Source organism: Echinops telfairi, unplaced genomic scaffold (genome assembly GCF_000313985.2).
Source record: "Echinops telfairi isolate 266 unplaced genomic scaffold, ASM31398v2 ScPeMD7_23;HRSCAF=83, whole genome shotgun sequence".
Taxonomy (NCBI): domain Eukaryota; kingdom Metazoa; phylum Chordata; class Mammalia; order Afrosoricida; family Tenrecidae; genus Echinops; species Echinops telfairi.
The window spans coordinates 43778123-43794777 of record NW_022103920.1 but is presented as its reverse complement, the minus strand read 5'-3'; the positions used below and the strand labels follow the sequence as shown (position 1 = coordinate 43794777).

Here is a 16655-nt window from a genome sequence, read left to right as displayed (position 1 = left end):
ACCTGGACTGCTAACCAAGAGGTCAGTATAAGTCAAAACCACCAGCCCCTCCTCAGAAGACAGGGCTTTCTACTCCTGAAAAAAGCTGTAGCTGCAGAAACCCACAGGGGCAGTTCTACCCTGACCTACAGACTCACTATGCATTGTCATTGATTCGAGGACAGTGAGTTTGGGTTGGTTGTTTTATCCCTAGACAAAGGTGCCCAGCTGGTGGAGAGAGTTGGGCTGCTAAATGCAAGGCCAGTAATATGAAATTGAGAGTCAATCCCCCAGAGAAAGATGAGGCTCCATACTCTTGTGAAGATTTACAGCCTCAGAAACCCAGGGGGGCCATGCTACCCTATCCTGCTAGGTTGTTATGCATCCATAGAAGGAAGTTTGGTTTTGACATCCCTATACCACAAGGAGGTATCCCTTATCCTGGAGGCACTGTTGGGTAAGTGCTCAACTGCTAATAATCACAAGGTCCGCAGTTCAAACCCACTAGCCACTCAGTAAAAGAAAGATGGATTATCTATTCCTATAGAGATTTATGGCCTCAGAAACCCTACATAGCTGTGGTTCTCAACCTTCCTAATGTCTTCAATACATTAATTAATACATTAAATATAGTTCCTCATGTTGTGGTGACCGCCCCCCAACCATAAAATTATTTTCATTGGTACTTCATAACTGTCATTTTGTTAGTGTTATAAATCAGGCAATCCCTGTAAAAGGTTCATTCAACCCCCTATCAACCCACAGGTTGAGAACCGCTGCTATATAGGGTTACTATTAGTCGGAATCGACTCACTGGCAGTGGGTTTAGTTTTTTTTTTTATTTACTTATTCATTCATTCATAGTATCCCTATACCATGCATTCCAATTGTATATACTAGAGTATAAGCCGACCCAAATATCAGCCAAGGCACCTAATTTTACCACAAAAACTACATAAAAATGTGCTGAAAAACTTGGCTTATAAATGAGTATATATGGTATATCTTTAAAATCAATGTTTATACCTAATAGGAAAAGTCACTAACGTTGTTGTCATTTAAAATTACATTTGCTATTCTTGGCATGTTGTTTCCTAGTGTGAACTTTAGGTCAGTCAATCTTCAACCAAAAGCAGTCAAGAAAACATGTTGTTAGGACTCCGATAGGAAAAGTATGGATAATGGATTGCTTTGTCTTGTTCCTCTTTTAATAGAAATGCTTCTAGAATTTCACTATTAATTACCAGTTTTCAGAAGGCTGTTTGGTAGCTACCCTTAATCAAATTTAGGGTGTTCTCATCTGTCTCTAGTCACCAGTAGTTTACATTTTGTTTATTTGACAGAATTTGATGTGGAGGTGTATGAGAGAGAGAAAAGAATGCTAATAAGAGTAAAGACTCTAAAATGACCCGCAGGTTTCTAGACAGGTGAGTGGGTAAACAGTAATGCCATTCACCAATATTTTGCATGCAACAAGACAAAGAGGTTCAGAAGAGGGCAGGGACATCTTGGTTAAAGCTGAGGTACTGCTGAGACATTCAAATAAAGTTATCTTATTTATAGATCTGTACTGTTCAATATGGTGACCACGATCCATGGGGCTACTGACAGGTGCCAGGAGATAAAGCTGGTATTCCTAAGAAACAGACAATCAAATCCCAATCATACAGGTGTAGATGAATCTGGCCAACACACATTAAGTGTGTTGAATGAGAAAGAGACTAATGTATCCAAACACAATTTACAAAACTACATTTACCAACAACTTCTCAGAAATATATTTGCAAGGTAAGAGACTTAAGTGTGATATAAAGACTGAGATTCTATGTTCTAATGAAGTCAGACCACAACTCACATAGAAAAAAAAGAGAAATTACAGAAATATCATTTTAATTGTAAGATTTTTCTTCACCTTTATAAATTTGCATACATATTCAAAGGGGCTTGGCTGTTAGTGCCACATAATCCAACACTGTAAACCAACCTGATGAAAAGGGTCATCTCTATATTCTTTTTTCACACAGGGATTAATCTGAGGATTTTCCACATCAGTCTCACTGGTACAAGATGAACGGCATTCTGCACAATGTAACAAGTCTTCCCATAATACATCTTCTGTTTCAGATTCTGGCCTTGTGCTCTCAGAATCCTGTCTGGAACTTGAACAGCGAGAGCTGCAACTAGTACCCGATTTAGGGGCATCCTGAAATCAAGATATTCTTTGACATTAATACAATTTATGTACCCTTTCCAACGCAAAGGATCCTATCAGAACCATGCATTAACTGTTTGCTAAAACAACCAAAACACCATCAAAGGATAGTGGAATAGACAGCAAAACATTTTTTAACTTGATTTTATTTAACAGCTCAGTGATATTGCCGTGCAAAGATTGCACTGATTTTCTCGTGCATTTTACATAATGCTCAGAATTCTAGCAGGCAGAAAGTAGGCTAGGTTCATATAAACTGAACAATGAATATTAGCTGACTTTAACTGGTGTGTGTATTGGGAGTTATTTTCTTACTCTAGTGTTTAGTAATAATTTTACTTATCTACTGAATTTGTTTCTCAAATAGAAGTTCAATAAATTGACATAAAATTAATTTTAAAAAACTCAAAACCATGCAGAAAATTGTCATTATGTGTTTCTGAAATAACCTCTGGAATAAAAGAAAAAATTAAAAGCCTAAGTTAAACAATTTCTAATTAATTCATTTTCCTCTAGAAATGGTTAATGTAAAAAAAAAAGACTTCAAAATGAGATTTTTTTTAAAATTTCATTTTATAAACTAATCTAAAAGAACTTTTTACTTAATGAAAATGCAAGTCATCCTTGTAGTCCAGTATGCTCATATTTTTGGATTTCTTTTTAAGAGTTACTCGTATTTGTCGTTTGTGAAATCTACCTTTAAAATATTTTACATTTATCCCTTTCTCTTGCCCATGCTTTCAACAATTCAACTTTCATCATCCAAACCACGACTGCTCTTCTAAGTGTCCCCTACCAAAAAGGCCTCCCTCTCTTTCTAGATTAACCTTCTGAACATGCAGCTGCTCTCTCTCTTCTTACCAGAACCCTTCTGTGGCTCCCTGCATAAAGGTGGGATCTCTTCACCCAGTGAGCTCATCTTCCAGTGTGCTACCTCTGACCCAGTCTTCTACTTCTGCACACAGCCCTCTTCTCCAGCGACATTGCGTTAATCCTTTGCCACACACAAGCCTGCCCTTTGCCACTCTAGTCTTTGCTTATGTTCCAACCTCTTATCATTAACCCCGTCTCCATTAAAGCCTGCTCAACAAAGTAGCACGATATGCCATCCTCTCCCCTTACTAGCTGGCTTACTCCTTGTTTCTTAGCCTCAGTTTCTTCAGTTAGCAATAGGAACTAAAACAGCCCACCTTAAAGAACGGTTGAAAATGAAATAAGCTATCCTTGTAGTTTTCAGTACATAAATGGCACAAAGCAGAGGGGTTTAGGAATGTTTGCTTAAAGCCTCTATCAAAAGCAGTGTTTCCCAAAGTGGGCAATACCATCACTTGTGGGTGCAGGGGAGGGCCCTGGAATGATTCAGAGGGGCTGCACAAGTAGATACCTACACTTTATCTTGGATTGTGGGCTATAGTACTAAAGTTTTTTATTGCTAGGGGGGCAAACACTGAATAATTTTTTTCCCCTTTTTCCTGAAAAGAGGCAATAGGCCAAATATAGTTAGGGATTTATGATCTAGTGATTATATTTTGTCCCTGGCTGAGTTATCCTTTTTTATATTGAATTGGCAATATAATATGCATTATTTTCCGACATTCACAATGTTGTGTGCATTATTTAAATGTTCATATGTTAGATAATCTCAAAGATATTAGTTTCAAACATACTAGAACACTAAGTCCACAAAGGACAGAAACCAAACACTATTTCCAGCCATCTTTAACACAGGTAGCACAATATTCTGAATTGGTAAGGCACATTACTGGTGGCTCTTTTGTTGGTAGTAGAATGAGTCACCATGGACATAAAATAGTTTGTTGACAGAGTGCTTACGGGAGAATTATTAGGGGGAAAAGAGCAGTAAAATTTTTTTAAAGGAGGTTTAAAAAATTACTAAGACATAAAGAGGAAAAATATAGAAAAAAGGGGGGAGGGGAAGAATCAGTCTGCTTTGTTTTATAAATAGCACTCCAAAACTGTTTCGTACTCACTATGTCAATTAGAATATTTGAAGCTTAAGCAATTCTCATCATGACACTTTTCATTAGATAACAAGGCAAAGAAGTTGTTAAATATTCAGTAATTGCCAATTTAAAATATTTGAAAGTTAATTTAGCTATCAATAATTTCTGAAGCAACCTTGATAATCAAAAATGAATAATTTGATTAAAGTCTAGATGTCTGCTTAACTAAAATGAATGGGTAATTTCAGGACTAAGAAAATATCTATAATTCTTTATAAGCATATTTTTGCCAAATACTGATTAATAAAAGGGTTATTTTACAGATGTAAACTTTTGAGACTATTGTCTATAATTGTTTATAATTCAATCAGAATTTTACCTGCAATACTTAATAGGCACTATGAATTTCAGAACCAACTGATGACTAAAATTTAAAAGCATGAACTTTTAGAATTAATTAGTCTTGGTTTACCGCATTTGATTTGGTAGCTCTATTCATTTCAAATCATTAGACAGACAATTAGAACTAAACATATAAACAAATTCTGAGGAGGCAGATTCTTTATTTGAAGTAGTAAATATTTACAGCATAAATGCTTTGGCCTGTTAATATGCACACAATCTTACTTAATCATAACCATCTGATGAGGCTGGCTCTTTCTTTTACAGTTGCAGAAACTGAAGCAGAGATGAGTGCTATAATTTTCTGAAAGTCACTTCAACAGTGGACTCCAACCAAGCACATGGTTTTATGATTATACTTCCCATCAGGAGTTACCTTCACTAGAGAAAATGTCTGTCTACAATTGAGAATACAGATGAAAAGTATTTGGAGAGTTAAACAAGGGAGGATAGAGTAGTAATCACATCAAATACTTAAAAAGTTGTCAGATCACCAGGAGATGTTTCCTCTCCATCCCGAGAAGCAAGTAATCCCCCCACTCTCTTCCTAACAGGAGACCTGAAACATCAAACTGGATACAGATAGTTCCTGGGGTGAGAATGAGTTCTGTTCCCGTGTCTTTTAAGAATTTGTGGAAACATCTGACCAGGTGCCTAACGTTCTTATTTAACCTTCCATTCGTTCACTGATTTAAACTCTGCCCATGCTGATACTGAACGTGATTGTGATGAACCAGTAGGGACTGGTTCCAGTGAGGGTGACTTTATATAATATTAAAGGGCAAGCAGGAGTTGCTCCTAAGCAGGCCATCTGTAGTCCAGAGATTGCCTATGTTGCTTCAAAAGAGTTTGTGGGAAAATTCTATTATCTTTTCATTCTACTTTTGAAGGCTCTTTGTATAGTAGATAGTAGGTGGCACACACACACATACAAAAAAACTCAAACCCCATGGGATTCAATCAAAGACTATGTATCAACGGCAAGTTCCCCACCTCACCCTCAGCCCCCTTGGTACCCACACACATGGCAGCCGGATATAAGATATACCAAGCTCATCCTACAGAAGGTCGGACAATTCTTCCTGAAAAATGAAATATCCCAAAAAAGCACATCTATATTACCCACATTTGAGCTGTTTATAATAAATGGCTGGCTGCTATCTGGTCATCCTACAATGAGGCACATCAGCCCCAACAAGAAACAAAATGCTTTCCCAAACACTGTTTTAATGCCTCAGTCTAAAGACAAAAATATCACTGGTAATCTGAAATCAGTCACTTGTAACTGTAAGAAAGGATGTATAAGAGCACTTATTATCTTCTGTCTTAATTCTACTTATTCAAAGGAGGGTCCTTTTTTTCCTTTCTTTTTTTAAGGTCATTGAAAGTTCATTTTAGATCTTAAAAGGATCAATTATTTTGGGAACTGGATGCAGCATTTAAATTTCGCCTACTTACAGATGAAGAATTCAAATACAAGATTCTTATTTTTAGATATTTTTTTAAATCATTGGCGAGATTTAAAGCTAAGGTTAATTAGCTAATCATTAGCTTTACTCAACTTGGAAACCAAATGATTTTAACAGCAATATATTTATTAAAATAGTGTCCTGCCTCTTCAAGAATGTCAATAATTCAAAACATAGCTGCAAATCAAGAACAAATGTCACAGAGTGAAAAAAAACAACCTCTAAAGCCAAATAACTTATCTATAGGGGACCAGTGAAACCACTCTGGCTCTCTTCCAGCACCATTAACTTCTAACTGTAGAGCCATTAAGCAGGCCTGTGGATTTCTGGCTTCATCAGGAACAGGGGATAATTTATCAGATGATGTGGGTAAGGAGGCAAGGAACAGACACTGACATTTGTCACTAAGAGAGAGACGCAGTCACAGTCACCTAAAAGATTAACTAGAGAAATCATCACAGAGAAAAGTATACAAAGAGCGACGTTTGGAATCCTAACAGCCTGAGGTCTCAACGTAGTCCAGCATACTATAATAATTGTTTTTTCAGAAGATTACTTCTACATTATCGAGGAAAAAAGTAAAACTGTAGAATAAAAGAAAGGGGGTGTTATCAAAAAGCTACATTAAAAATAATTCATTTTTATTGAACCTAAGGAAATGTTCTATCCTTAGTATAAAAAGTAGAAATATAACTGAATGAAATTTTTTTTAAAAAAAATAGTTTTATATTTAAGATATGTGACAGAGTTGGAAGAGTTTAGGTAAGAATCAAAAATCCGTCAACAAAGGAGAAAACCCAGAATTGGAGTGGTGACAGTGTGAAGAAAGTCACTTAGAACAGCTCGTTTGCCAAACTCAAGGAGCTATAAAGCCCTTCAAAGTGTGGAGGGAACTAACCTCTCCACGATGGCCTTCTTTCAAAGTAAACCGCGAACTGAATGGAGGAGTCTTCAGAGACAATGTACAAGTGTGTGATATGTGGCTACTTAGCAGTATGATGGCAGTACATGAATCTGAAGCTGCTACGCTATGAAATCTCATCATATAACAATACAAAATATTAATACTAATAGGAAACATATTTTATTTTCACAATAATATCCCACTGTTGGAAGAAGTTTCAAATCAATAACATAAGAGATAGGTTTGTGTGTAAAGTGTATACCTCATTAGGATGTTTCTTATAATGGTGTGACTTTCTATTCCGAAGAATGCTTTCAGAAGTCCTGTCCACATGCCGGCGGCGTAATGGGTACCCTGTTTCAGGGCCTTCTTCACTGGAGAATTCATCAGAGACATTTGTTCCTGTCCTTTGGGCATCCTAAATTGGGAGTACACAGAGAGAGTACCGTTATTGCTGACAAAACTTAATAGCGAGGGTAGAGGGAGAGTGGGTTGGAAAGAGGGAACCGATTACAAGGATCTACATGTGACCTCCTCCCTGGGGGACAGGCAACAGAAAAGTGGGTGAAGGGAGACGTCGGACAGGGCAAGATATGACAAAATAATAATTTATAAAATATCAAGGGCTCATGAGGGAGAGGGGAGCGGGGAGAGATGGGAAAAAATGAGGACCTGATGCCAGGGGCTTAAGTGGAGAGCAAATGTTTTGAGAATGATGAGGACAATGAATGTACAGATGTGCTTTACACAATTGATGTATGTATGGATTGTGATAAGAGTTGTATGAGCCCCTAATAAAATGATTTTAAAAATACAAAAATAAACTCAATAGCGTTAAAATTTAAAATTGTGTACACACACACACATAAACACACACGGGAACTACAAAAAGTTAATGGAAAAAATAAATTTAAAAGAAAATGGAATTTTTCCATAGCTTTTTGAAACCCCCTTCAAATACCTCAAAGCAATTTGCAAGTACTATCTGACTTTTTTTTTTGGGGGGGGGGGGATATCATGAATCAATGATTATACTGTTATTTTAATTTTAAATGCAACAACCTTTTCTCAAGTATAGACCCAAATCAATTTTTCCTCAAAAAAGGATATTAAACCAACTTACAAAATCAGGATAGAAAAAAAGGTGTGTGCGTGTAAAACTAGGGCAGAGCTCACTTAAAAGAACCTGAGAACAAAGGAAACTAACTAGGCATTGTGATAAACTAATTATAGTATTTTCTCAATTAGAACATGCCACCTATTATAAGACTCAGCACTGATGTATTAATGATTTATGGGGAAAGGAAAGAAATTTTGCACATTAGATACATATTTTGTGCATATCTAATTGTAAGGGATAATATTAAAAGTACAAAAACTCTATATTGAGACACGCCAGAGTCTAAGTTTTATCAATATCTGCATTTTTTTCTCATATACCTTTTAGTAAGTCAATACCTGAAAATATGTTTGAGTACTATATGTTTACAAGCTTAACAAAAGACCTATGTTAAGTGGTGACAGTGATGTGAGGCTCATATTATCAGAAGGTAAATGCTCAGAACATCTACAATCAAACAGAGTACAGGACAATATATTTTATTGCAGCTCCATGCTGTTCTATGGTATTGAAAGTATGTATACTATGTGGGAGTCACATATACGTAAGATTAGAAAATCTCTTATTTTCCTCAACACAAAAATATGAGTCCTCACATTCCTAAATATAATAAAGGTTTAATATCTTTTAACTTAGTCATATTTTTTAAATTGTCTAATCAGAAAAATTCCACAAAATAAAGCAAGAAAACATTATGCTTTTAAGCTGTAGCCTGTTTAATTGTTCTTTTAGAAAAGCACACAAATTATTATTCTCCTTAACAAATGTGTTCAATGAAGAATTGTTTTGAGATTAAAAAGCAAAATAAAAGAGATGTACTGATACCAGAGATATAGAAAAAACATGAGAATATTTTCTAACAGTGAATATGAATGGCAATCCAACTTCCTAATGCAAGAGCTTCCACAATTATTTTGGAATGACTAGTGCAAAGTTTAGCCTACCAGCAGAAACAAGGAAATAGAAGGTAAAGACTAGCAAGTGCCAACTACAAAACACAAAGTGTTTTAACTTGTTGGAAAAACCACAGCTGTTATGTAATTTAGAGAAGTCAGGTTGCACTGGCAATCAAGTTTAATCATAACACTTTATTTTCTACTTCCTCAGTGTGATTCATAAGGTCTCAGAATAAACTCTGGACAAAATACACAATTCATGGGAAATCACTATATCGAAGTCACTTCGCATTAGTGTACATAAAGATCACCTGTTTTAAACTACACTCACTTTGCTGGAAATGTTCCTCAGTGTTCCTGGGTTCCAGGCTGTCTCTTCTGATCGAATGGTTTCACACTGAGGCTCATGGGTTGATACTCCATCTTCACTGCTTTTAAAAGTCTTCTTCCCATCAAGGGATACATAGCCATTGTCAGTCTCAGTTGATTTATCAATTGAATTCTTTGCTTTCCTGGATCTAAAAAGGAAATTATACAGAAACATGTCATATAAACTTATTTTTGATGGGTTACTGATAGAGATTATGATCCATCACTAATTCAGTCATGTAGCTATTACTCAGAATTTTACTGGTTACCCTGGTGTTTTACAACAAATCATTTGGAAATAAAGTATCTATTTGATAAACATGTTTATTGATGTCCTAATTAAGCTTACCTTATAGGCTTTTAGGTCTTATAAAAGGCAATTCTGATAGACATTCCCTAACTTAGCAAAAGAGTTGTAGTCAAAAGGATCAAACTTTTGCTTTATTTACTGTGGTTAATAATACATTTTGAAAATTTATTTATTTTATTTTTAATTCCTTAATTTTTTTCCTGGTACGAAAATTTATTTTAAAACTATCTTAATAAGCAATTAGAAGTTAAGCTTAGTTTTTTAATACTGTAACCCATTGTCATCAAGTTGAATCCAGTTCATAGTTACTAATATTAAGCAATTAGAGGTTGTTTAGTTTAAATACTCTCAACCATTACCAGCAAGTTGATTCAGATTCATGGTGTTACTAATATTTTGGATTACCCAAACATTTTATTATACATGTATATGGCTATTTACACTATTGTGTGTACAGCTGATAAATTCATTTTGATATGCAATGGAGACATAGGATCTTTTGTAATATAAATATATGGAAAAATAGAACATATGAAATAAGATTCTAAAGAGTGGAAGAAGTAAAAGTGAAGCACACAGGGAATCCAGGGCGGACGATCCCTTCAGGACCAGTGGTGAGAATGGCGATACCGGGAGGGTGAAAGGAGGGTGGAGGGAGGGTGGGGTAGAGACGGGGAACCAATTACATGGATCTACATATAACCTCCTCCCTGGGGGACAGACAACAGAAAAGTGGGTGAGAGGAGACATCAGGCAGTGTAAGATATGACAAAATAATGATTTATAAATTATCGGGGTTCATGAGAAAGGGGGGAGGTGAGGAGGGAGGGAGGGGAATGAGGAGCTAATGCCAGGGACTTATGTGGATAGCAAATGTTTTGACAATGATGAGGGTAACAAATGCACAAATGTGCTTTATACAATTGATGTATGTATGGATTATGATAAGAATTGTATGAGCCCCCAATAAAATTATTAAAGAAAACACTGAAAAACTTTAAAAGAATAAAAATGGAGATCAAAAAAGAAGTGAAGCACAAAAAGGAAGCAAGGAACTGATCTCTTTCACTGAAAATACTATCTGGGAAAAAGTCATGGAAATCATTAAATTCATAAATACCTAAAAGGTTAGAATGAGGATATTCATTAATAAAAATCAGCTGAGGATACTCATTATAAACATATATATAACATGGGAAATAATAAACAAGACATTCTGATTAATAGGCAATTGTTAGAGAGCTTCCCTTCAGAAACTCTAGTGGTTAGAAGAACCGGTATCCAGGAGAAACAGTTAGTATAAACATGTAAGCCCCAAGCAAAATTAAATCTGTACAGTACAGATTAAGTCTTGTAAAACATTACTAAAAAGCAATTCTATTTAAATAACTCCCCCAAAATCATCAACCTTACAAGAAAGGGCAAATAAACAAAAAAGGGCAAAGTAAGTACAGCTTCTCCTCACGCATTCACCAGATCATTATCCAATAGTTTGCATTTATGAGCATAGTAAAAAGTATCTACTATCCAATTATTTTGTGCACTAATGATGTACTTTTGGCAGTAATAAATGCCAAAGTATGAAACAGTGGCTGTGATGGATAGGCTTCTATGTCAACTTGGCTGGGTCATGATTCTCAGTGGTCTGGCATTAACCTGACAAGTTATGTAATGCTGTGGTCAGCCTCCATTTTCACATAACACTGACTTTTTACATTATGACCTGGTCTTTAGACTTAACCATATTGATAAGCAAGGAGTGGAGGTAAACTGTGTTCATGTAAGTTAAAAAAAACAAACATAGAATATGTAAAAGTAAACCTAATGACATCTTTTCTAAACACCCACAGGAAAACATTATCTTGGACACTACAGCTAATCAGTTCAACTTGAATTTTTCCTAAAAAAATTTATCTTTAGGACTTCAAAACACATCAATTTTCCAAATGCTCTTTTTGGCAACAAGGGATCTGAAGCACAAAGTGACTCTTTTAAGTGACACAGTCAGACAGAGGCAAAGCTGACATTAGAATACAGACCTGATCATGAAATTATATGCTCCACATGACCTCCAACTGCCTACTCTTCAGGAAAATGCCCATTAGACTTTGTTCATAACACACTAATCAGCGCCAAGAAAGTTTCCATATTGTGCAAACCAATCAGGGGGCTCTCCTTTCTGACAGCCTGCAAGGTTCCTCAATAGGATAGACCATATTTCCCACATATGTTCATGACTCTGGTGCTTAAAAAATATGTATTCAGAACTTATCTCCACAGAGTTGTAAGACACAAGAGCCCAGTCCTATGGCTTTTTACTTTTTACTCTCTACATAATATTTAGAGGCAAATAGAGACTAAAATAGCAAAGAGCCACAGAACAAAGAGCACTAAAGACTGGAGGGGAAAGAAAGGTGAATTTTAATAGAATGAGGAGAAATGGAAAAGAAAAATTGAGAAGAAATTTGTGACCATCTCTGCTTTAAGAAAGCAAGCAACAGAAACACCAGTAGTTAGTTCATTGTTCCCTGTACTCCTCACAAGTGTAGAAAAAGAACAAGGAAGTGAACGTACTTGATATACTGGAAATGTCAGAAACTCAAAGACAGAGAAAAGCCAGTGGGCTGGAGAAGTATTTAGAAGGCAAATGGAAAGGCCATGGTAATAAATTAAGACTTGACAAGGAAGAGATGGGTGAAAGGAGATGAAGATATGGCAAAATGATTAATCTGACATGAAATGTAAGAAGAGAAATTCATTTGGGAAGAAAAATGAAGACACTGGGTATGTTAGTCTAGATACTTTAGAGAAACAAATCCACAGCAACTCATGTATAAGAGTTTTATGTAAAGAAAGTGTGCATCACTTTCTTTATGTAAAGAAAACATCCCAACCCAATGCTGCCCAAGCCCACAAGTCCAACATTAACCCATTACACAAAGTCCTCCACCTCACAAAACAGAGGCAATGATGCGGACTGCAGGAGGAAAGTTGAGTCAGTGAATGAATAAGCATCTCAACACTAGCAGGGGTCGCCACACGGCTGCTCCAGCACCCAGGGCTGCATCGGGATAGGTCCATGTGGCTTCTCCTCAGGGATGTCTTGTAGGAAGTGGACCTTGTCAGCTGAAGCAGGGAACTGCTAAGGCAGCTACACCCTGGTGTGACCATCACAAAGCAAGAGACCCGAGAACTAGAAAGGCGAGGCTTCACCACCCATTTATCCCTCCGCCTTTCAATTAGCCCCACATGTGATTATCGGCCAGGTTGGCACAATTAACTAACTCACTGGGCCAGAAGCACTCAGTATACCCTGATAAAGACCAGTCAGTAGGTAGAAGCATGACTTGGAAAACCAGCAGTAATAGTAAATAATAGTGTCTGAAAAAATTGGGTAACTTACAAATTAACCAGATGCCTGGAGAGTAAAAGGACAATGGCCTAAAGAAAGGGGCTCTGAATCGGTAAAAACGGCACTGTTTTAGTCCGTTTTCTAAGGGAAAGGTAGTCTTTTTTTTCCAGGGCACCGTAAAGTCTATTTAGTCAGGGGGAAGGGGGAACTCTACTGGCACTCATTCTGCATGATACCTTTCAACTAGTTTCTCCTTTCTCCCTTCCTTGTGTGCTTTGTTCCAATACACTCTCATTTATTTCTCTCCCGACCACCCCTTCAAAGTACATATAACACTATCAGTAGATAAGAACAGCAAATGCGTAAGCTTCAGTAGATATCTGATGTTTCCCATGAACCAAAAGCAAATACACTTAAAACCAAGTTGAAGTGTGTGTGTGTGTGTTGGGAGGGGGCTGCGTATTTTAAAATACAATGGAGATAGGCAGCCAATGGCTGGAGATAGCAGGCTTGGTGGGAACATTGGAAAGAGACAGCGTGGTAGCCCAATAACAGTCAATAATGAGGCCAGGTGAGAACAGGGTTAGAGCATGTTGCCAGTGGGATCAAGAGAAGGGGTATATATAAGGAATTCTTAAAATATTCAGGACAATAAGAACCATACATAGTTTTTACTGACAGAAAAGGCGAACATGAATATAGAAAGAGATAGCACAAAATAACTTCTACGACCCTACAGCTTAAATTCATGGTTTTCATTTTATCTAGATATATACGAAATAAATAAATGTGAAGGGACACACACACCTGCCCTAATTCTACCCATCAGCAGGGATTGGGGATAGTGACCTCCCAGCAGCAATTTTTACTTGAAGTGTACAAATCTTGTTTTCTGTGTACTTCTTTAACTGGAAAATGGGTGATTCCAGGCTTGGAGCAGGGTAAGTTCCAAGTTGAACCTGAACAAGTTCATTGTGCCAGAAAGTTAAGAAGGAATGATAAGGACCTATTAAAAGGACCCAGAAACTGCTTTTGCCTTCCCAGCCAAATCTTATCAATTTAATCATTAAAATAACAGTAACAAAATAAGTAAATCAATTCCATCAGACAATTAATGCATACAAACAAATATATATAAGGGAAAGTTTGGGCTTTGGGCAACTACCTTAGTAATGATTAAGGAAAGAATCATCAATGGATGCTACTAGAAGTGGAAAATGCAACAAGGCATGGGATATACTCATTGTTTTAAAGTATCTCCCCATAGAATATTTGCTTATATTACATACGTGAGGCAGGCCCTCAGGGAGCTGGACTGGCACTGGGGCTGCAGCACTGGGCTCAAGCGCAGGAACGACTGTGAGGACGGTGCTTTGTTGTCTTGTGCGTGAGGCTGCTGAGGGTCGGAACCGACTCAATGGCAGCAAACAGCAATTCGAACATGTACAGTGGCGAGCTTCAGCAGACATGATCCTCGTCAACTGATTAATGTAAGTACCACCACTAAAGAAACAAGTCAACCTGATATGCCATCTGGTAAGATGCGATGGAAAGACAAAGCATCACTTCTGTGATATTCTGCCAAACAATACACATAGAGGTTCAACCTAGTAATGAATTGGTAGACATTTAAAGAGCCCAATCTCCAGGGGAGTACGTGTTGTCTGCTTAACTTTTTAGTAAGTCTGAAGTAAAGATTATGTATTTTTTTAAGATGAAAATAGATGTGTAGCCTGATGGAGTATTGTTTAGATTTGAGCAAAGAAAAAAAAAATGCTAAAAGGCAATGAGGTTCTACAGTATTTCTCACCAATTCTAGCAGGTAAAAAGATTTAAGAAACTATGACTACTCCAAGTAAGTCTGAGTGACTCACCTCCTTTAATAAATTAAAGTAAGAATCTCAAATATTAATTTCCCCAAAGGAACACAGACAAGATAAATAACTCTTTGATTCGAAGATGAATACATATATCAAACCCACCATTCCCTACCAAAGACTGAAAGCAGGAGAGCAAGCTGGCATTGGGGATTACAATATTACAGAATAAAAGGAAATGGAACTTTTTAGTATTATTCACTGGAAACAAAACAACAAGAACAAAACACACCCGGATACTTTCTGACAGCTGCACTCAAAACATGTATTTACTTAGTACAATCAGTTACAATATTTTCGTAGCTGAATCCAAACACCATGAGTCACAGGTATCTGGGCAGCGACGTTAAGAATATCTTGAGAACAGGAAGCATATAACTCTATACTACCTAACTTATCCCATGACAAAAACAGAATTTAAGTTTGAATAAACTTAATGTATTAAAGTTTGAATTAAAAAATATTTGGGAAAAATGTGCAACTTCTGTTGCTAATGTATTACAATTAGCCAGGCACTTTAAACTTTGGAAAGTACGACTTATGTAGAATTTTCTTAAAAGCAGTATGCTTGACAGGAGCCCTGTTGGTACAGTGGTTAAATTGCTCAGCTGCTAACCCAAAGATCAGTGGTCTAAACCCACTAGCTGCTCTGAAGAAAAAGGTGGCACTCTGCTTCTGGAAAAACTTACAGCCTTAGACACCTGACTGACACAGGTACAGTGCACTATGAAATTTGGCCCCTCTAGCCAGTCTCTCACACCCACCAAAGGACCTTTCCCTGCGTGGGGCTGGTGAGAAGGTGGGGGTGATACTGAAAGGATTCCCTGGAGTGCCATCTTGCTGCGTGTAAAATGAGCCCTCTGAGAAGCAGAGCCAGGAGTGGAACGTGTCCTCTCCACCCAAGATCCCTGCACAGAGAGCTCTAGCACCCGAGAAGGAGCAGCACATCTGGCTCAAGCATCAAACAGTGAAGGACTCCCAAAGAGAGCACGTAAAGCTGAGTGCTCTAGGGCAGGAGATGGCTTGTGGGGTGCCTCTGGGCACTTAATTCAGGGAGAAGACTGAACTGAATACCTTGGGGTTGAGGATTAAGGTGGAAAGGTGTACCCCTTTGAGCACTGATTAGCAGGCCTGAAAAACACCCTGAGCGTTTCTCACTGGCATTGCAACTTGTTACCTCCTTAGTAAGCCCTCTCGTCATGAATTTTGTGAATTCTGGGTAGGCGTGCATGGATATTAGAACCCAGCGACGTAAACTAGAGAGCAATAATGAAGGCGATGCAGTTGCTATGAGTTGGCACTGACTCAACAGCAGTGGGGTTGGGCATTACGCTGGACATTCAAAAGTGGTTCTCTGTTACAGCTACTCTGGAGAAGAAATGACCTTAGAGATAGATGCATTATAATTACTTTAGTTCCTCTGAGAGATAAGGAAGATTTTAGTCTTTTTTGAAGTACGCAAATAACTGCGATCTACACTATAAATACATCACAAAACTGGATGTTTCTTACATGAAACTTCAAACAAAAAGTTAACACAACAAGCTCATCAATAGAGTGATACAAAAAAATAGAATGATACAAATCCACTATATCAAATATGAAGACAAGTGTGTTTTGATTTTAAAAATTCTGTATTCTGTATTGCCATTGTTTGTTGGTACTCTCTAAAATATTGAGACATATAAACAGATTGAAGGATATCCTTTCGGGAGAAGGATATATCTGACCAGAGCACACAGGAGCAGATGACGGGGGAGGAGGAGAGACTGGAGCACATCCTGGCCCACTAGGCCTTGAG

General features: G+C 37.3%; 1 protein-coding gene across 3 annotated transcripts in view; it reads right to left on the bottom strand.

Annotated features, from left to right (window-relative positions):
- The window catches only part of PHTF2 (putative homeodomain transcription factor 2), a 129495-nt gene that overhangs the window by 24600 nt on the left and 88240 nt on the right, over positions 1 to 16655 (bottom strand). Inside the window, exons 8-10 of one of the 3 annotated variants that reach the window (XM_030885232.2) lie at positions 9278 to 9464; positions 7193 to 7348; positions 1964 to 2182 (exon numbers count right to left, since the gene is read on the bottom strand). In XM_030885232.2, the coding sequence (XP_030741092.2) occupies positions 1964 to 2182; positions 7193 to 7348; positions 9278 to 9464 (562 nt within the window). Of the gene's footprint in view, positions 1 to 1963; positions 2183 to 7192; positions 7349 to 9277; positions 9465 to 16655 lie in introns of those variants that run through there. The other 2 variants (XM_045288782.1, XM_045288781.1) reach the window with 2 other exon arrangements.